The sequence below is a fragment of the Chlorocebus sabaeus genome, chromosome 16 (assembly GCF_047675955.1).
Source record: "Chlorocebus sabaeus isolate Y175 chromosome 16, mChlSab1.0.hap1, whole genome shotgun sequence".
Classification (NCBI taxonomy): domain Eukaryota; kingdom Metazoa; phylum Chordata; class Mammalia; order Primates; family Cercopithecidae; genus Chlorocebus; species Chlorocebus sabaeus.
In genome coordinates, this window is record NC_132919.1 from 19,108,488 (window position 1) to 19,129,123 (window position 20,636).

The following is a 20,636-nucleotide window of genomic DNA, read 5'->3' on the forward strand; positions in this document are numbered from 1 at the left end:
GGAACAGTGGGGATGCACGTGGCCAGTGTCTGGTAGGAACAGTGGGGATGCACGTGGCCAGTGTCTGGTAGGAACAGTGGGGGATGCACGTGGCCAGTGTCTGGTAGGAACAGTCGGGGATGCACGTGGCCAGTGTCTGGTAGGAACAGTGGGGATGCACGTGGCCAGTGTCTGGTAGGAACAGTGGGGATGCACGTGGCCAGTGTCTGGTAGGAACAGTGGGGATGCACGTGGCCAGTGTCTGGTAGGAACAGTGGGGATGCACGTGGCCAGTGTCTGGTAGGAACAGTGGGGATGCACGTGGCCAGTGTCTGGTAGGAACAGTGGGGATGCACGTGGCCAGTGTCTGGTAGGAACAGTGGGGATGCATGTGGCCAGTGTCTGGTAGGAACAGTGGGGATGTACATGGTCAATGTCTGGTGCCACATGACTTTCAGTTATAAGGAAATGGGTCAAAGTGCAGCCTGATTAATACTGTAGTTCTGGGCTGGGCGGGGTGGCTCACGCCTGTAATCCCACCACTTTGGGAGGCCAAGGTGGGCAGATCATGAGGTGAAGAGATTGAGACCATTCTGGCTAACATAGTGAAACCCTTTCACTACTAAAAATACAAAAATTAGCCGGTAAAATACAAAAATTAGCCGGTAAAATACAAAAATTAGCCAGTTGTGGTAGTACACGCCTGTAGTCCCAGCTACTCGGGAGGCTGAGGCAGGAGAATCGCTTGAACCCGGGAGGGGGAGGTTGCAGTGAGCCGAGATTGCGCCACTGCACTCCAGCCTGGGCGACAGAGTGAGACTCCGTCTCAAAAAAAAAAAAAAAAAAGTGTGTGTGTGTATATATATATGTACACACACACACATATATGCATGCACACACACATATATATACACACACATACACACATATATATAAAATAATTCTGTCCAGAATTCTTTTTTTTTTTTCTGTTTTTTTCTTTGAGACGAAATCTCGCTCTGTCGCCCACGCTGGAGTGCAGTGGCCAGATCTCAGCTCACTGCAAGCTCCATCTCCCAGGTTTACGCCATTCTCCTGCCTCAGCCTCCTGAGTAGCTGGGACTACAGGCGCCTGCCACCGCGCCCGGCTAGTTTTTTGTATTTTTTAGTAGAGACGGGGTTTCACCATGTTAGCCAGGATGGTCTCGATCTCCTGACCTCATGATCTGCCCATCTCGGCCTCCCCAAGTGCAGGGATTACAGGCTTGAGCCACCGCGCCTGGCCAGAATTCTTGATAAACCTGTGAGAATGGCTTCAGTCTGAGCGGGGTCCAGGCAGCTAACAAAGTCGGTAAAATTGACTTGTGAATGCTGAAGGAGGAGCTTTGCAGGTTCTCATCAACAGACACAGGGATTTTGTCTTCCTTTCCTCCTTTCACTCTACAGGGCCTTATCTTTGGGTTTATTTGCAGGTTATCAATGTCACTGGTGTCTCAGTGGGATTCGGCTTATCTTCTGCTTGTGACACCCTCATCTCCCAGGTAAATGGCAGTGGTCACACGCTCACAGTGATGTCAGACATCTTTTCTCAAGTGTGGATGGAAGAGCCCCACTGGCAGGAAGAGCCCAGCAGCCAGCACCTGCAGTGCCTATTGGCCGGCAGCTCCTCTTCTCCTGGCCTGCTTTCTTTGAAATGTCATTGGGTTTCTCTCAGCTGTGTCAACTAGTTTTTGTCTGCACAACTGCCTTACACTATATTTTGATCACATAGGGGACATTTTGTAAAATTCCCTTCTATTGCTCCCTACGTTTGAATTTGCTGTAGTTCTGTGGCTCTCAAAATTGAGCGTGCATTGAACTTGGAGGGCTTGTTAAAACCCAGCTTGCCTGGCCCCACCCAGTGGCAGGCTGATAAATGTTCACCAGGTCTTGGGTGAAAGGGGAAGGAGGGTGAAAACGGAAGGAGGGAAACACATGACTGGCAGTGTTTGCCAATTCCAGGGGTGTAAGTAGTTCCTCTGGTTAATTTCAGACTACCAGAGATGTCACTGAACCTGGAGCTGGAGGAGATGCGCACAACTTGAAAAGATGTGCGAAATTTGACTTGTTTTGTTTTGAGACAGGGGCTTGCTCTGTCGCTCAGGCTAGGCTGCAGTGGCACACCCATTGCTTACTGCAGCCTCGAACTCCTGAGCTCCAGCGATCCTCTTGCCTCAGCCTCTCAAGTACCTGGTATTACAGGCATGCGCCACTACACCCAGCTAATTTTTTGTATTTTTTGTAGAGATGGGGTTTTGCCATGTTGCACAGGCTGATCTCAAACTCCTGGGCTCAAGCAATCCTCCTACCTCAGCCTCCCAACATGTTGGGATTATAGGCATGAGCCACAGTGCCCAGCCTGGCTTTTTTTTTTTTTTTTTTTTTTTTTTTGAGACGGACTCTGGCTCTGTTGCCCAGCTTGGAGTGCAGTGGCGGGATCTCGGCTCCCTGTAACCTTTGCCTCCCTAAAAAAAATTTTTTTCCAGTCTCTAAAAATAAATGAAGTGTGAATTTCAGATTGTTTACTTCTGTAAAAAGAAAAATTGTTTTAAATAGAATTTTTTTTAAAAAAAGGTATGGATCTCTGAATCCTGCCCTGGGTGAATTAAGTCCAGAATGTCATTAGTGAGACCTTGGCCTCAGAGTTTTGAAAATGATGATGCTAATGGAAGCTGAGTTTGAGAAGCATCCTTCACACCATCCTCATCCTACCTAAACACTGGGGCAAAGTCTCTAGGGCTATGGGCTTCTTTTTTTTTTTTTTTTTGAGAAGGAGTCTTGCTCTGCCCCCCAGGCTGGAGTGCGGTGGCATGATCTCAGCTCACTGCAACCTCTGCCTCCCGGGTTCAAGCGATTCTTCTGCCTCAGCCTCCTGAGTAGCTGGGATTACAGGCGTCAGCCACCTCACCCAGCCAACCTGCTTCTTTATGAGGCACAATTGAAGGCTTTTAGGGGACAGTTGGGGTGCTGGGTCTGTGCTAATGGGTTCATTTTGGCTGTGTGCACCCCAGACGTACGGGAGCCAGAACCTGAAGCACGTGGGCGTGATCCTACAGCGGAGTACACTCATTCTGCTCCTCTGCTGCTTCCCCTGCTGGGCGCTGTTTCTCAACACCCAGCACATCCTGCTGCTCTTCAGGCAGGACCCGGAAGTGTCCAAGTAAGATGGAACCTGTCACGGCGGGACTGTGTGTCCGTCCCACAGAAAGATTATCCCGTCTGGGTGCAGCCAAGGCCAGGGACAAGGCCGCACACCAAGGTGGTGCTAATCTCTCCTTGGCTGACATCTCCTAGGTCTTAATACTTTCCTCACCTGGCACCTAAGATGTACTCCCCCTCCCCTCCTGGGCGACTTGCATGGTTAAGAGTTTTCAATGAAAATAGATTTGCAAGCACTCTGCATGTGGGATGGTAGTTTGTGACGTTTGCTCAAAGCTTAGTTATTCTTGACCTTGGTTGATATTAAAATCACCTGGGTGCTTTCAAATCCACCTGCGCCTCTGCTCCCTACCACTCAATATTCTAGGTTGTTTTTTGTTTTTGTTTTTGTTTTTTGAGACCAAGTCTCGCTCTCTCCCCCAGGCTGGAGTGCAGTGGTGCGATCTCGGCTCGCTGCAACCTCTGCCTCCCGGGTTCAAGCAATTCTCCTGCCTCAGGCTCCCGAGTAGCTGGGATTACAGGCGCCCGCCACCACGCCTGGCTAAGTTTTGAACTTTTAGTAGAGACGGGGTTTCATCATGTTGGCGAGGCTGGCCTCAAACTCCTGACCTCATGATCTGCCTACCTCGGCCTCCCAAAGTGCTGGGATTACAGGCGTGAGCCACTGCGCCCGGCCTGCTCCAGCAACTTAAGCCTATTAATTTCGAAAGAGCCAAGGATGCAAAAGGCAGTTTTAGTTATTTTCTTCTGCCCACCTTTCCCTGGAAACAGAGGCCTCCATCACAGTTTTTGTTTTTGTTTTTCTTTTCGTTATTTAGGCTTACCCAGACCTATGTCACGATCTTCATTCCAGCTCTTCCTGTAAGTGCTTAAGGGCTAAGAGGTTCCCTTCTTGGGGTCCGTGGGTGAAAGGTAGCCGCCATATCTGTGAGCTCAGTGCATTGGCTCAGTCTTAGATGATTCTTATCTGTGCTGTTGGTGCCCATCAAGGAAGCCTGTTTTTATTTATGCCTGTTAAGGACACAACAGATGTTTGTCTCAAGGAGCACCAAGATTGAGGCTACTCCAGGAGGTCTGGAGTAGCACTGGAGAGACCTCCAGAATCATCCATAGAGAAGAGTGCAAACTTTTATTGTAAACAAGGGCAAAGTCTCACCCATCTGAGAACCCCTGAGGGTGTCACTTAGAACCTTTAGACTTTTTTTGGTCTGCTGAGTTTGACCACACAGAACCGGTAAGCATGAGTTAATGTTTGACACAGCAGTGTGTGGTCAATGAACAATGAGAGCTAAGTGGTTTTTTTTGTTTGTTTGTTTGGTGTTTTGGAGACAGGGTCTCATGCTGTCACCCAGGCTGAAGTGCAGGGACATTGTGACATTGTCATAGCTCACTGCACCCTTGACCTCCTGGGCTCAAGCCATCATCCTGTCTCAGCCTCCTGAGTAGCTGGAACTACAAGCACAAGTCACCACACTTGGCTAATTTTTTAGTTTTTGTAGAGACAAGGTCTTGCCTTTTTTTTTTTTTTTTTTTTTTAAGCTAGGGTGTCACTCTGTCACCCAGGCCGAAGTGCAGTGGCACAATCTTCACTCATTGCAACCTCTGCCTCCCGGGCTCAAGTGATCCTCCCACCTCAGCCTCCCAATTAGCTGATACTGCAGGTGCACACCACCATACCCAGCTAATTTTTGTATTTTTTGTAGAGACAGCATTTTACCATGTTTCCCAGGCTGGTCTCAAACTCCTGGGTTCAAGTGATCCGTCTGCCTTGGCCTCCCACAGTGTTGGGTTGCATGTGTGAGCCACCGCGCTTGGCCTGAGAGCTAAGTGTTTGTTATTCAACTGGAGACTGTAGCTGAATTAGTCTGCGGGGGCTTCCATAATATAATACCACACACTAGAGGGCCTAAACAACAGAAGTTTATTTTCTTACAGTTCAGGAAGCTGGAAGTCCAAGGTCAAGGCGCAGCAGGGTTGGTGTCCTCTGCGGCCTCTCTCCTTGGCCTGCAGACGGCCACCCTCTGCAGGTTGTCCCCTATGCATTCATGCCCTGGTGTCTCCTGTCTTCTTATGAGGACACCAGTCCTATTGGCTTAGGGCCCCACCCTAATGACCTCATATTAATTTTATCTCCCTTTGAGGACCTCCAGTTAGTCACACTGGGGACTAGGGCTTCAATATACGGATCTAGGGACACCATTTGTCCTCAGAATTGACAGTGTGCTCACTTATTTATCCTGAAACCTTGTAAATGTGACAGTCTTTCATGATGCCACCACATAGGACCAGTCTCTATGGAGGTGCCCATCTGGAGTGTGCCCGGGGCCTCCTCTCCATGCCAGTGTCCCCAGAAGAGTCCTGGCCATTCACCCAGGGAAACTGCACCTCCTTTTGCCAGACAGAGGGAATATGCTTGGGGCATATTCACCCATAAAGGAGATGTGGGAAGCCCCTGGGCCGTAACCCCTGGCCCCAGCCCTGTCCTGAGACGGCAGCCTCTGTGGCTCCGTGCGGGAGCAGAGGGCAGCCGAGCCTTGGCTGTGGCTCCCAGCTCCCTGCTGTGTGACCTCACTGCTGTGTGGCAAGGCTGAAACATTAACATTCATCTCTCTTGTTCTCTTGTAGGCAACCTTTCTTTATACGCTACAAGTTAAATATTTGCTCAACCAGGTAATACTGACTGTTCTCTTCCTTTGGGAGGCTAATGGGAGTTTGTACCTTTCTGGGAGTGGGGGTCCTGAAGATACTCCAGGACCAGGGACACCAGGGTGGAGGGAGCTCACCGCTGGGAGCCACTGAAAGGTATTTTTTCATTGTTGTGCACACACGACTCGGATGTCAGAGGTTTGTTAAGTGATATCCAGGAAAGAACATATTATATTTGGCTCTGGAAAACGTATCCAATTTCCACTTGGAAATATTGTCATTGGCAGGGTGGGCTCAGAGCCGCAGTGTTCCTTGGCTCTGCATTTTAACCAGTGTCCTGGAAAGAAAGGTGCATGCCTGTTTGCTCCCGAGACACAGCGCAGGCTGGGGGCGGCTCGTCTGGTAGAGAGGGAACCCGTCTGTCTGCTCTGTGCTGTCTGAATGTCCCCACTTTTCTCAGCGAGGATATAAGAGCTCAAACTCTCATGACACCTAACATCAGCCAGAACTCCTCCTATGTGATTAAACAGTCACGGCCAAAGGCCCTGGCTTGGAAGGGGTAGATTTATGAAATCAGCGTATGTGGGACTCGCCACATTCTTCCAGATAAGTCCAGGTAAACAGGGGTACCCGGCAATGGATCCCGGCCGCACTGGTGGGCTCTCCAGGGATGTGCAACAGGGGGGGCCAGGATGGGAGGAGGAAGAAAGGAAGTTTCCCACCTATGCAGTGTTCTTAAAGTTAAGATATTACCCTATTTAAAAAAAAAAAAGTTTTTAAAGGAGATATGGGGTCTTGCTATGTTGCCCAGGCTGATTTCAAATTCCTGGCCTCAAGAAATCCTCCTGCCTCAGTCTCCCAAAATGCTGGGATTACAGGTGTGAGCCACTGCCTCCGGCCAGGATATTACTCTATCAACAAAACAAGAATATTTAGAATCCCTATTAGTATTTAGAATGACATCTCCGAAATAGGTGTAGACTAGAGAGAAAGAAACTCACACATCTCATCCGGCTCTGGGCTGTCTCCTTTTGATCTAGACCCTTGCTAAGGCAGCACGGATACCTTAACACTCTGCAAGGCCTTCTCCCAGACTCAGTCCCCCAACAACTGCGGTGGCCCTAACCTCAGGGTCTCATGTGACCTACTGAGGACAGTGAGTGTAAAAGTCTTCTCTCCTGTTCTCTGGGGCACAGGGAAAACCTGGAAGCAGGAGCCACGAGCTGAGAGGGGTTGGGAGTTTTGAATTTGGTGACAGAGGACACGTGGGGTTTCCAAGGTCAGGAAGGAAGGCAGGGCATCCCAGACAGAGGGGATGCCTGTTTCTAGGGGCTGGGGCCCGCCGAGTCTCGTTAGGCCACTACAGTGGGAGGGGACGCAGTGAGATGATGGCATTGAGAGGCGGGCTGGCCCAGGCTCAGGCTTTGTGTTCTCTGCTGGGGCATTTCGTTTTGGGAAATTAACTAATAGGGAGAGGAAGAGGTGAGAGTTACGGACATGGTCCAAACAAATGATGGTGAAGGTCTGTGATGAAGAGTTTGCGTTGTGGGAGCAGTGGGAGATAGGATGATGGGTGGGTTCTATAGAAATGGCAGGGGCTGTCAGGCCCCCAGGGTGGAAGGAGTTTCTGCCCTGGGCCCTTCCCTAGGAAGACAGGGTGACCATTCGCTGAGTGTAGCACCGAAGAGAAGCAGCTGGGAGTTTGGAGAAAGTGAATGCTCTCGGAGAGGGCGGAGGGTGGGAAGAGAGCCAGATGGTACTAGGGGGAAGACAGACTTTGAAGTAGGAGAGTCAAGAGGACCTTGGAGGAGAAGGTCACTCCACTGGGCATGGAGACGCATGCGTATTGCAGGCTTGGCCGCCTCCTCTCGTCCTCCCACGAGCCTGCTCTTCTGCCTTCTTCCATTCCATTGCAATGGGTGGAATTGCGTGGCCTCCCCATTTTCACTCCCAGTAACCTGTCCTTTGGGTCCCTGTCACATCCTCGACTCCATCTTTCCTTCCCTCCCACATCTGGTCAGTCACCTGGTCCTTTAGCTTCTGCCTGCTCCTCCCAATTCTCAATGCCACCACCTGAATTCATTTCTTCCTTTTCTTTTCTTTTCTTTTTTTTGAGACAGAGTCTCCCTCTGTTGCCCAGGCTGGAGTGCAGTGACGTGATCTCGGCTCACTGCAACCTCCACCTTCCAGGTTCAAGTGATTCTCCTGCCTCAGCCTCCCAAGTAGCTGGGACTACAGGCGTGTGCCACCGTGCCCACTAGTTTTTGTATTTTTAGTAGAGATGGGTTTTCACCATGTTGGCCAGGCTGGTCTCAAACTCCTGACCTCAGGTGATCCGCCCACCTTGGCCTCCCAAAGTGCTGGGATTACAGGCGTGACCCACCGCGCCCAGCCCTGAATTCATTTCTTGTCATTTGTCCTCTGTGTCATTTCAGAGGACCTTAACCTGTCTCCATCCACTGCTGTCTGCCTGAAAAGTAAATCTGATCACTAATTCCCTTGCTAAAAACTAACCAGGGCCTCCCCATAAATATGTGACCTACACAAGTCATCGGCCCAGACCATTGTCTTGGCCCCACCAGCCTAAGACCACCAGAGACAGGCCTGCAGGCCAGTGGGTTTGCAGTTGGATTTATCAACCTGTGGCAATGAGAGAGACTAGAGGGGCCGGGGGAGGCCTCACTAAAGGAAGAAAAGTTATTATAAAGGTTTGAAGAAGGATGGGGCTCAGGTGACATTATGAAACATATCAAAACCATGGTTTGATAGGCACCGAGCAGATCTGTGAGTGAGGGGCCCAACACCAGGTCTGGGCTGTGATGTGGACCCGGTGCTCCTCCTTTGGAAACTGAAGGCTAAGAAGGATGTTGAGGTTGGACAGATGTAGAATGCCACATCCAGGAGCTCCCACGAAGCTCTGTGCCTGGCTTCAAATTGAGACTACTTTTTTGTGTTCAAGTGATTTTGAGCCTGCAGGCAAGAGTGGGGTGTTTCCTTTTTACTGATACAATTTCAAACAGCAGTGTTTCCAAACAGTGTGATTTTAGAGAACAAAGTTTCTCAATGAGTCAGAAAGCACTCGTCATTCTACTAGGGGAGTAATGACACTTTATGGGGACAGCGTGACCTTGGGAGAAAGATTTCCTCTTACGTTTGCACTGACTTTATTTGCATCTGCTATTCTAGCCGGATGCGGAGCAGAACAGTTTTACTTCCTCGGTCTGATGTAATTTTACTTTCACGCCTGGTCTTACTTTGACACACCAAATAGTCTGGATGTTTCTCTGGTCCTGCACTTTTGAGAGTTAGATATGTTGGAATCCCTTCCATATTCTAGAAAGGAACTCTAGTTTCTTCAAGACCTTAGGTCAATTATTTTGAATTTCTATGTTGGTCAAGAAAGTATTCTCATTTTCTCCTATCGTCCGGTGTCAAAGATGGCTTGTTGACCCATTTAGCCACTGCCAGTCCTTGCAATGCTGGAAATAAGCCATTTATCTTCTTCCTTCTCTGCTGCTGAACGTATCTCGTCTGTGTCTCTCTGTGGCCAGAACGCCGCACTTCATACCTCAAAGAGAGAAGGAAGAGAAAGGGATGGGAGAGTGGAAAGGCAGGAGCAACCAAGACGTGGCCTCCCCTAAGTTAAGACCCCCTGCTCTGCCCGTGACACCCACTGAGCAGGCCAGCTGGAGCCTGTGTGCTTGGGTAGCAGAAAGGCAGTCCTATTCTGTGGATCTCAAGGATGGCATATGCGGTGTCCTTGTTCCAGGGAATTCTCCTGCCCCAGATCGTAACTGGAGTTGCAGCCAACCTTGTCAATGCCCTCGCCAACTATCTGTTTCTCCATCAGCTGCATCTTGGGGTGATGTGAGTCCAATGTACTCTTGGGACAGGGACAAGGGATGACTTGCATGTGGTTTTTCCAGGAGGGAGAAGAGTGGGCTCTTCAGCTGGTTCTCGTGTTCACACGTGGTCTCTTTCTTGCATACCGTGGAAAGCACTGTCAGGGATGGAGGGTGAGGCTGCTCTGGGAAGAAGACCTTGGTCTGCTGAGGACGGTACGGGAAGGGATGAGTCTCCCCTCCTCACCCAGTGGGGCAGGGAGAGGCGCAGGAAGGTACCTCCCTCTCACTGGGACTGTTCTTTCCAGAGGCTCTGCACTGGCAAATTTGATTTCCCAGTACACCCTGGCTCTACTCCTCTTTTTCTACATCCTTGGGAAAAAACTGCATCAAGCTACATGGGGAGGTAACGACTGCCCTTTTGTCTTCCAACTGGGACGTGGGTTTTGTCTCGGGTTGAATTCCAGCCCGATGGGGCCAGATCTCCTGGAAATGTGTGTGTCCCGCCCACAGGTTGGTCCCTCGAGTGCCTGCAGGACTGGGCCTCCTTCCTCCGCCTGGCCATCCCCAGCATGCTCATGCTATGCATGGAGTGGTGGGCCTATGAGGTCGGGAGCTTCCTCAGCGGTCTGTATGAGGACGGATGACGGGGACTGGTGGGAACCCGGGGGCCCTGTCTGGGTGCAAGGCGACAGCTGTCTCTTTTCACCAGGCATCCTCGGCATGGTGGAGCTGGGAGCTCAGTCCATCGTGTATGAGCTGGCCATCGTTGTGTACATGGTAAGCAGGGGAGCCGGTCGTGGGGAGGTGCCAGGCGTTTTCCTTGCTGGGTATCTGAAAGCGTCCATGGATGAGCACAGGCATTTGTACATGAATCATTTGTGAAATGATGAACAAAAGTCACATCCCATCCTTGAGCCTGGGAGGGTACCTCTGCTACAGCTGGATCTTCCCTGGGAACTTAAGCGGGGCTGGAGAGAAACTGCACATGATCTGCTGGTTCTCCATCTCCTAACGCAGCTCCCAGCTGAATCTTCCCTTGAAAGATTTGATTTTGTTTCCATACTTTTAGAATCTTTTTCAGTTGTCACAGCACAAATACCTTGAGGGGCCAGGTGGGTGGCATAGCAGAGGGATGAGGCTGGGTGTATGACCATAAACATCAAGCTGCCTATGTCACTATTCCCGCTCCTGCCTGGTTCTGAAGCCTCTGAAAACACAGTGTGGCTACTCCTAGGTAGATCCCCAAAACAACTGAAAGCAGGGTCTTAAAGAGATTTTTTTTTTTTTTTTTTTTTTTTTTTTTTTTGAGACGGAGTCCCACTCTTGTTGCCCTGGCTGGAGTGCAATGGCGTGATTTTGGCTCACTGCAACCTCCACCTCCTGGGTTCAAGCATTTCTTCTGCCTCAGCCTCCCAAGTAGCTGAGATTACAGGTGCCTGCCACCACGCCCAGCTACTTTTGTATTTTTAGTAGAGACAGGGTTTCACCGTGTTGGTCAGGCTGGTCTTGAACTTGTGACCTCTGGCCATCCACCTACCTCGGCCTCCCAAAGTGTTGGGATTACAGGCGTGAGCCACTGCAGCCGACTTAAAGGGGTGTTTGTTAACTGTGTTCACAGGAGCATTATTGACAGTAGACAAAAGGTGGAAGCAACCTGTGTGTCTGCGAGTAAACAAAATGGGTTCTTCGCATACTGTGGAGTATTATTCAGCCTTAAAGGGGAGGAAATTTTGATCATAGAGAACACCAGTCGTTAGGAGGCTTTTCTTTGACTTTATTTTCCTGAAAACATCAGCTGGAGATTCTGAAGGAAGCAAGTACCGTTTTAGAAATGTAAAATTAAAAAACAGAAAGGGAGTTTGTAATGTGGGGAGAAACTCAAGCCAGCAGATGTGCTTGGCATTTTTTGCAGTATTAACACTTAGATTTTTGGCCGGGCGCGGTGGCTCACGCCTGTAATCCCAGCACTTTGAGAGGCCGAGGTGGGCGGATCACAAGGTCAGGAGATCGAGACCATGGTGAAACCCCGTCTCTACTAAAAATAGAAAAAATTAGCCGGGCGCAGTGGCGGGCGCCTGTAGTCCCAGCTACTCGGGAGGCTGAGGCAGGAGAATGGTGTGAACCCGGGAGGCGGAGCTTGCAGTGAGCCGAGATTGCGCCACTGCACTCCAGCCTGGGCGACAGAGCGAGACTCCGTCTCAAAAAAAAAAAAAAAAAAAAAACAACAACAACAACAAAAAAAAACACTTAGATTTTTTTCCCTCTGATATTGGTTATGTTTTAAAAGTACATAGAGTACACATTTCCCGTTTTCTTTAAGAATTATTCTCTCGCAGACCTGTTTTTTGTTTTGTTCTTCTATCCTTGGCAGTTTTTTAACACAGATTTTTTACTTCACTTTTAGTATTTTATTTACATTTTATGTTTGAGTAAATTCATTAACTAATTCTAAGTCAAAATGCTTAATGGTACATAGGATTCTACTATATGTGATATACTTTTAAAATCAATTTCCTATGGTTGAACAGTTTATTTCCAATGTTTCAATATTAACAACTCTTCAAGGAACATCCTAGGACAAATATCTTCATACACTTGTCTGATTATTTCTTTAAGATTTGTAAAAGAGAAACAAAGGCACGATTTTATGTCTTTTGAATATGTTTTCATATGCTTTCCAATAGGCTTGTAAGAATTTACACTTACATTTCTTCTCAATCAAAAGAAAGATGTATGCCCTTTCCTCAGGTTCACCAGTTTTGCCACATTTATTCTGTCTGGTCTATCTACATAGTCCATGTTCAAATAAAATATCAATACAGTCAATTCAAAACAATACCAGTTGTTCTGGTAATGTCCCTTATCACTAATTTTCCCCTAGCATCTTTAGTGTCCTTTAATCTGGAACAGATCTTCATTGTTCCATTGTCTTTCTTGACCTTGGCATTTTTGAAGAACATAGGCCATTATCTGTAGAAGTTCACTCAGTGTGGTGCAGCTGATGTTTCCTTATAAGTAAATTTAGATTGTCCGTTTTGGGCAGGAAAGCTAGAGGAGTGATGCTGTGTCCTCCTTAGTGCACCATATCAGGAGACACAGAATGTTGATCTGTCACAGTGTTGGTGATACTACCTTTTTACTTGGTGGTGGTGTTTTTTTTTTTGTTTTGTTTTGTTTTGTTTTTTTGAGACAACATCTTGCTCTGTCACCCAGGCTGGTGACAGTGGCCTGATCTTGGCTTACTACAGTCCGACCTCCTGGGCTCAAGCAATCCTCCCACTTCAGCCTCCTGAGTAGTTGAGACTACAGGCATGCACCACCACTCCCAGCTAATTTTTTAAAACAATTTGGTCTTGTTATGTTGCATAGGCTGGTCTCAAACTCCTGGGCTCAAGCAGTCCTTCCACCTTGGCCTTCCAAAGTGCTGGGATTACAGGCACAGCCATTGCACCCTGCCAGTATTAACTTTGATTGCTTGGTTAAGGTGGTGCCTGCCAGGTTTCTCCTGTCAAGTTACTGCCTTTCCCTTTGTAATAAATAAATAATTTGTCAGGTGATCTCTATGTTTGTCCTGCTTATGAATTTATAGGCAAAGACTCAGTCTTCCATTACTTTTTTATTCCTCAATCTGTGTATCAGATTTTCTTTAAGCTGGTCCTTAGTCATCCTGATCCTAAGGCAATGTTCATGTTTCAACAAGTGATGACTCCTTTTTCCTTATTAATATTAATTTTTCAAGTGGTAACTTTATATATAAATAATAGTAATGGTAAATCTTTATTGAGCAATTCCTACATGCTGCTTCTAAGCAGTTAGGCGTGTATGGACTCATTAAGTTCCCACAATAGCCCAATGAGATAGGTTCTATGATTAAACTCCTTTTTTATTTTATTTTATTTTTTGAGATGGAGTCTCACTCTGTCACCCAGGCTAGAGTGCAGTGGCGCGATCTCGGCTCCCTGCAAGCTCCACCTCCTGGGTTCACGCCATTCTCCTGCCTCAGCCTCCCGAGTAGCTGGGACTACAGGCGCCCGCGACCACGACCGGCTAATTTTTTTGTATTTTTTAGTAGAGACGGGGTTTCACCATATTGGCCAGGCTGGTCTCGATCTCCTGACCTCGTGATCTACCCGCCTCGGCCTCCCAAAGTACTGGGATTACAGACGTGAGCCACCGCGCCCAGCCGATTCAACTCCTTTTACAGATAAAACAAAACTCTGGAGGTTTAGAGAGGGTAAGTAACTTGCTCAGGGTGATGCAGCTGATAAAGTGGCTGTGTTGGGATTTGAACCCAAGCCATAGCCATCTGGCTTCAGAATTGTGACCCCTAACCACAATGCAGGGTTTCTTCCCTGCAGTTCCTTTAGTGCCAGTCCTGTCTTGTAAACTGGATCCCTTGATAGTCTTTCAGAATGGACACTGTGCCGTGTGTGGTGGCACATGCCTGCCATCCCAGATACTTGAGAGGTTGAGGATGCAGGATCGTTTGAGCCCAGGAGGTCGAGGCTGTAGTGAGCTATGACTGTGCCGCTGCACTCCAGCCTGAGGGACACAATGAGACCCTGTCCCTATTTGATTTTATTTATTTAGAGATGGAGTTTCACTCTGTCACCCAGGCTGGAGTGTAGTGGCACTATCACGGCTCACTGCAACCTCCGCCTCCCGGGCGATTCTCCTGCCTCAGCCTGCTGAGTAGCTGGGATTACAGGCGTGTGCCACTATGCCCAGCTAAGTTTTTTTTTTTTTTTTTTTGAGACGGGTCTCGCTCTGTCGCCCAGGCTGGAGTGCAGTGGCGCGATCTCGGCTCACTGCAAGCTCCGCCTCCCGGGTTTACCATTCTCCTGCCTCAGCCTCCCGAGCAGCTGGGACTACAGGCACCCGCCACCTCGCCCGGCTAGTTTTTTTTGTATTTTTTAGTAGAGACGGGGTTTCACCGTGTTAGCCAGGATGGTCTCGATCTCCTGACCTCATGATCCGCCCGTCTCGGCCTCCCAAAGTGCTGGGATTACAGGCTTGAGCCACCGCGCCCGGCCAGTTTTGTATTTTTTAGTACAGACGGGGTTTCACCATGTTGGCCAGGCTGGTCTGAAACGCCTGACCGCAAGTGATCCGCCCGCCTCGGCCACCCAAAATGCTGGGATTACAGGCATGAGCCACCGCGCCTGGCCTCTGTCCTATTAAAAAAAAAAAAACAAACAACAACAACAACAATAAAAAAACACAAACCTGGGCTCCTGGTGAGTCAGTCCATCTCCCACACCCAGAGGAGGAACATGGTTGTGCAGCACCCTCGTGTTGTAGAGGTTGGAAGCTCTGCAGCAAAGCCCAGTTTGTGCTAAGCATCCTAACCTGGGGTTCGGTTTCCACAGTAGCATGGGAGCTCCCAGCTAGACAAAGGGGATGTTGCAAATCAGTCTTTTCAAAACTTTCAGGACCAAGTTTTCCCACCAGGTGTGAGACTTGAGGCTGCTGCTGTGCACGTGTTCTCACTCTGCAGATTCGTTGTTGCAGGTTTCCTTTTCATTTTAGGTCCCTGCAGGCTTCAGCGTGGCTGCCAGTGTCCGGGTAGGAAACGCTCTGGGTGCTGGAGACATGGAGCAGGCACGGAAGTCCTCCACCGTTTCCCTACTAATCACAGGTGCTGAGACCCCTTTACCCGAGGCTCTTGGTGCAGTCTCTCCATGCAAAGCCCAGGCTCCCCCACTTCCTGTGGATATTCTTGCTCACCGTGTTGTTTCTTCTGCCGTTTTTACCCTCAGTGCTCTTTGCTGTAGCCTTCAGTGTCCTGCTGTTAAGCTGTAAGGATTTTGTGGGGTACATTTTCACTACCGACCGGTGAGTGCTAGTATTTTCTTGAAATGTGAAATCTGTGATAAAGAAATGGTTCGTTGAGAAATTTTGTTCTGTAAAATCAGGCTGTTCAGAAACATTGCTGTTTGAAATCATTATCAGTAAAAAGAAAACATGCCACTCACGCCTGTAATCCCAGCACTTTGGGATCACCTGAGGTCAGGAGTTCGAGGCCAGCCTGGCCAACATGGCAAAACCCCATCTCTACTAAAAATACAAAAATTAGCCGTGTGTGGTGGCAGACACCTGTAATCCCAGCTACTTGGGAGGCTGAGGCTGGAGAATCGCTTAAGCCCACCAGGAGGCAGAGGTTGCAGTGAGCCGAGATTGTGCCACTGCACTCCAGCCTGGGCAACAAAGCAAGACTCTGTCTCAAAAAAAAGAAAAACAGAAATGGTTCCTCCAAGAGCAAGGTGCCAGCAGAAAAAGTTTTTTAAAACTAGGAATGTTTTTTAAAAAGAGGCCAGGCACAGTGGTTCACGCCTGTAATCCTTGCACTTTGGAAGGTCAAGGTGGGCAGATCACCTGAGGTCAGGAGTTCGAGACTAGCCTGGGCAACATGGTGAAACCCCCATCTCCACTAAAAATACAAAAATTAGGCCGGGCGCGGTGGCTCAAGCCTGTAATCCCAGCACTTTGGGAGGCCGAGACGGGCGGATCACGAGGTCAGGAGATCGAGACCATCCTGGCTAACACGGTGAAACCCCGTCTCTACTAAAAATACAAAAAACTAGCCGGGCGAGGTGGCGGGCGCCTGTAGTCCCAGCTACTCCGGAGGCTGAGGCAGGAGAATGGCGTAAACTCGGGAGGCGGAGCTTGCAGTGAGCTGAGATCCCGCCACTGCAGTCCAGCCCTGGCTACAGAGCAAGACTCCGTCTCAAAAAAAAAAAAAAAAAAAAAAAAAATTAGCTGTGCATGGTGGCACACGCCTGTAATCCCAGCTACTTGGGAGGCTGAGGCAGGAGAATCAGTGGAACCTGGCAGGCAGAGGTTGCAGTGAGCTGAGATCGTGCCACTGCACTCCAGCCTAGGTGACAAGAGTGAGACTCCATCTCAAAAATTTAAAAAAGAAATGGTTAAGTTGGATAGATGCTATCACAGAGGGGCCGCCTGTGGTTGTTGCAGCAGGGATGTCTGAATCATTTGCAAGATCAGAGGCTCCACTGATGTTACTTGGGAAGAACATACTACATGTAGGAACTGATTTATAATCTACAATGCCAACTTAATGGGCATTGGTGATGATTTTATGCTTCTGCTGGTCATGTATTTTAAAAGTGGAAAGCCCTTTTTAGTAGATGAATTCCATTTTCAGTTAATTATTTTGTTTCCAATGATAAGAATCCTCTTGGTTTCTTAGTATCAGCCAAACTGCCTGGTTTGTAGTAGTTGCATAATATGTTTGTCCAACTGAATTGAAGTTAAAATCTCACCAGTGAGCTGTCTCAAAAGTCACATAGTCAGATTGATTACTGAAGAATTCTTGGATAAGTCCCTTCTGCTCTGCAGAATTTCTTTCCTTCATCAGGGATGCTAGTGTGTACATTCGGATTTTGTAGAAACTTTATGGGGATACTTCTTATTTGGGACACCTTTGTCAGCAGTTACAAGATGCAAATGAACTTTGCCTTCCTGGATTCAGAAAGCTGGTGGAGTGGACGGAACTAATTTCATGGTTTATTCTTCACACATTTGACTTTTGACTTCAGATCGTTGGTTTTCATTTTTCAGCTTCAGCTATTTTGTTACGGGGAAATAAGATGTTTAGGCCAGGCACGGTGGCTCACTCCTGTAATCCCAACACTTTAGGAGGCAGAGGCGGATGGATTGCCTGAGTTCAGGAGTTCAAGACCAGCTGGTCAACATGGGGAAACCCTGTTTCTACTAAAAATACAAAAAAAAAAAAAAAATAGCCAGGTGTGGTGAGGCACACCTGCAATCCCAGCTACTCAGGAGGCGGAGGCAGGAGAATCACTTGAACCTGGGAGGTGGAGGGTGCAGTGAGCTGAGATTGCACCACTGCACTCCAGCCTGGGCAACAGAGTGAGATTCTGTCTCAAACAAACAAACAAATAAAAAGATGTTTATAGCTCCCTCACTCAGAATGAATGGGGAAGGTGACGGTAAGTAGTTGGCTTTTTTCACAAAGGGAATCAGGATGACCTTTATGAGGACCAGGATAGACAGATGGTTTCAGAAGGAATATGGTAGACACTGGACTCTGAATCTGTCCACTTGGGAAACCATAGAGCACAGGAAAAGAATGAAAAACCAAGAGGCCCACAAGCTATAGAACTGATGAGACGAGGAAACATCAGAAACTCAACAATCAAATTACTTGGAAGGTGACCAGGATCCGACCCAATCTGGTAAAATCGGTGAAAGAGCTCAACCTCTACCTAACTTAATCACAGGGGGGCGGGAAATGGCACCTCTAACAAAGAAAGGGGGACGTTACTACTGACCACGATCGTTTTTTAAAATCCTAAGAGACTACTTTGCATGACTTTTTCCAAGGAAATCTAAAAACCTGGAATAAACAGATAATTTTCTAGGGAAATAATTGATCAGGATATACCCTAGAAAAGATAGAAGGTCTAAATAAACTGATTTCCTGGTAAGAAATAAGAGAAAGCTATTTTAAAATGTCAAAAAGCACAATCCCAGAAGGTTCCAAAGGATGATTTTATCAAATCTTCAAAACACAGGGAATTGCAAACACAGATCAAACAGAATTTCCCAGAGCACAGGAAAAGGAAAACTTCGCATTCTGTTTATGAAGCAAATATAACATTGGTGCCAAAATCTGCGAAAGTTTGCACATAAAAAAGAAAATCACAGATCATTCTTATGTATTAATACCAATCTAAAAATCCAAAATAAAAATATAATTAGAATTTAGCAGCACATTGAAAAGAATATATTTTGGTGAAATATAAAAGTGAATATAGGCCAGGCACAGTGGCTCATGCCTGTAATCCCAACACTTTGGGAGACTGAGGCAAAAGGATCACTTGAGCCCAGGAGTTCGAGACCAGCCTGGACAACATGGTGAAACCCCCATCTCTACAAAAAATAAAATTTAGCTGGGCATGGTGGTGTGCACCTGTAGTCCTGGCTACTCAAGAGGCTGAGGTGGGAGGATCACTTGAGCCTGAGAGGTTGAGGCTGCAGTGAGCCATGACTGTACTACTCCACTCCAGCCTGGGTGACAGTGAGACCCTGTCTCAAAAAAAAAAGTGAATATAATATCTCAGGAAAAAGCAAGGTGCAGAACATCATATAGAGAATGCTGCATGTGAAATGATAGAATATAGAAAGGAAAATTAAGAACATACATTTGTATTTGCTTATATTTTCATAGACACTACACAAACATGGAACGTGCTAAGAATTGTTACCTGGAGGAGGAAGGGCTAGTACTGGGGCAAACTGGAAGTGCATTGCAGTCGTAAGACTTTGCTTACTATCTTGTTCATATTGTACCGTTTTTTGACCACATGCATGTTACCTATTCCGAAAATAAAATTTGAATAAAATAATTATATTTCTGTCCTTTTTGGTGAGGAAGAAGTGATCATCTTGTTCAGTGCTGGATTTCTTTTTTTATTTTTGAGACGGAGTTTTGCTCTTGTTGCCCAGGCTGGAGTGCAACGGTGCGATCTTGGCTCACCGCAGTCTCTGCCTCCTGGTTTCAAGCGATTCTCCTGCCTCAGCCTCCCGAGTAGCTGGGATTACAGGCGTGCACCACCACACCTGCGAATTTTGTATTTTTAGTAGAGATGGGATTTCTCCATGTTGGTCAGGCTGGTCTCGAACTCGTGACCTCAGGTGATCCACCCGCCTTGACCTCCTGAAGTGCTGGGATTACAGGCGTGAGCCACCGTGCCCAGCCCAGTGCTGGATTTCTTATTTAGTAATTAAACAAGCATTTATTGGCAGACAGTCTTCCAGGTTCTAGATTGGAGTGACCAAACTCACTCCAAGGGTGTTGTGGATTTCTTGCTTCCACAGGTCAGGGCAGCATTTTTCTCATCTCCCTTCATGTGTAGGAGTTAGAATCCAAGTCTCTAGCTTTAGGGGTGCCATTTCTAGGAACCAAGGATAATTCTACAGAATATATCTATGGCCTTTACCAACCTTCGTTCCATAGAGGGAACTTAATTTTTACTCTGTAGCGCTTCACTCAGGTTTACTAAGAGACACAGTCAGACTTGGCCTGTGGCATCATCTTAAAAGAGGGATGATCATAGCATCCAAACTTGCTGGGATGATAGATGCGTGCTACTGTCCCCAGCCAAACTTTTTTCCAGCTGGTGGGGAATGGGGGAGGGGTGTCGTCAAATCACTTGATTTGTCTATACTGACCACATGGACTTTGCAGTAGCCCCTCTATCCTTGGTTTTGCTTTCCAAGGTTTAGTCACCTGCAGTCAATTTTGGTCTGAAAATCTTTTTTTTTTTTTTTTTTTTTTTTTGAGACGGAGTCTCGCTCTGTCGCCCAGGCTGGAGTGCAGTGGCATGATCTTGGCTCACTACAAGCTCTGCCTCCCAGGTTCATGCCATTCTCCTGCCTCAGCCTCCCGAGCAGCTGGGACTACAGGCGCCCGCCACCACAGCTGGCTAATTTTTATATTTTTAGTAGAGACGGGGTTTCACTGTGTTAGTCAGGGTGGTCTCAATCTCCTGACCTTGTGATCCACCCACCTCGGCCTCCCAAAGTGCTGGGATTACAGGCGTGAGCCACCGTGACCGGCCCCTGAAAATCTTAAGTGGAAAATTCCAGAAATAAACAATTCATAAGTTTTCAATTGCATGCCGTTAGGAGTATTAGGAGGAAATCTCACATCCACCTGGGGCATGAAATCATCCCTTTGTCCAACGTCTCCACGCTGTGCGTGCTTTCCACCTGCTAGTTATTTCAGATGGACTGTTTGTTGGTATCACAGTGCTAGTAACAGCCCCAAAGCACAAAAGTAGTGATGCCGGCATGTGGTTGTGGCCTACTTTATTACTACTGTTGTTACTCTCTTACTGTGCCCAATTTATAAATTAACATTATCATAGGTGTGTGTGTATAAGGAAAACAATGTATTTAGGGTTCAGTCCTCTCTGCGATTTCAGGCATCCACTGGGGGTC

General features: G+C 47.7%; 1 protein-coding gene across 5 annotated transcripts in view; it reads left to right on the forward strand.

The window, feature by feature from the left end:
* Positions 1 to 20,636, forward strand: part of SLC47A1 (solute carrier family 47 member 1) — a 47,308-nt gene that overhangs the window by 12,588 nt on the left and 14,084 nt on the right. For 3 of the 5 annotated variants that reach the window (XM_008010614.3, XM_008010619.3, XM_073004755.1), the window contains exons 3-12: positions 1,431 to 1,499; positions 3,009 to 3,157; positions 3,975 to 4,017; positions 5,782 to 5,826; positions 9,572 to 9,669; positions 9,953 to 10,050; positions 10,158 to 10,271; positions 10,357 to 10,424; positions 15,177 to 15,285; positions 15,407 to 15,482. In XM_008010614.3, coding sequence (XP_008008805.1) covers positions 1,431 to 1,499; positions 3,009 to 3,157; positions 3,975 to 4,017; positions 5,782 to 5,826; positions 9,572 to 9,669; positions 9,953 to 10,050; positions 10,158 to 10,271; positions 10,357 to 10,424; positions 15,177 to 15,285; positions 15,407 to 15,482 — 869 coding nt within the window. The remainder of the gene's footprint in view (positions 1 to 1,430; positions 1,500 to 3,008; positions 3,158 to 3,974; positions 4,018 to 5,781; positions 5,827 to 9,571; positions 9,670 to 9,952; positions 10,051 to 10,157; positions 10,272 to 10,356; positions 10,425 to 15,176; positions 15,286 to 15,406; positions 15,483 to 20,636) is intronic. The other 2 variants (XM_073004756.1, XM_073004757.1) reach the window with 2 other exon arrangements.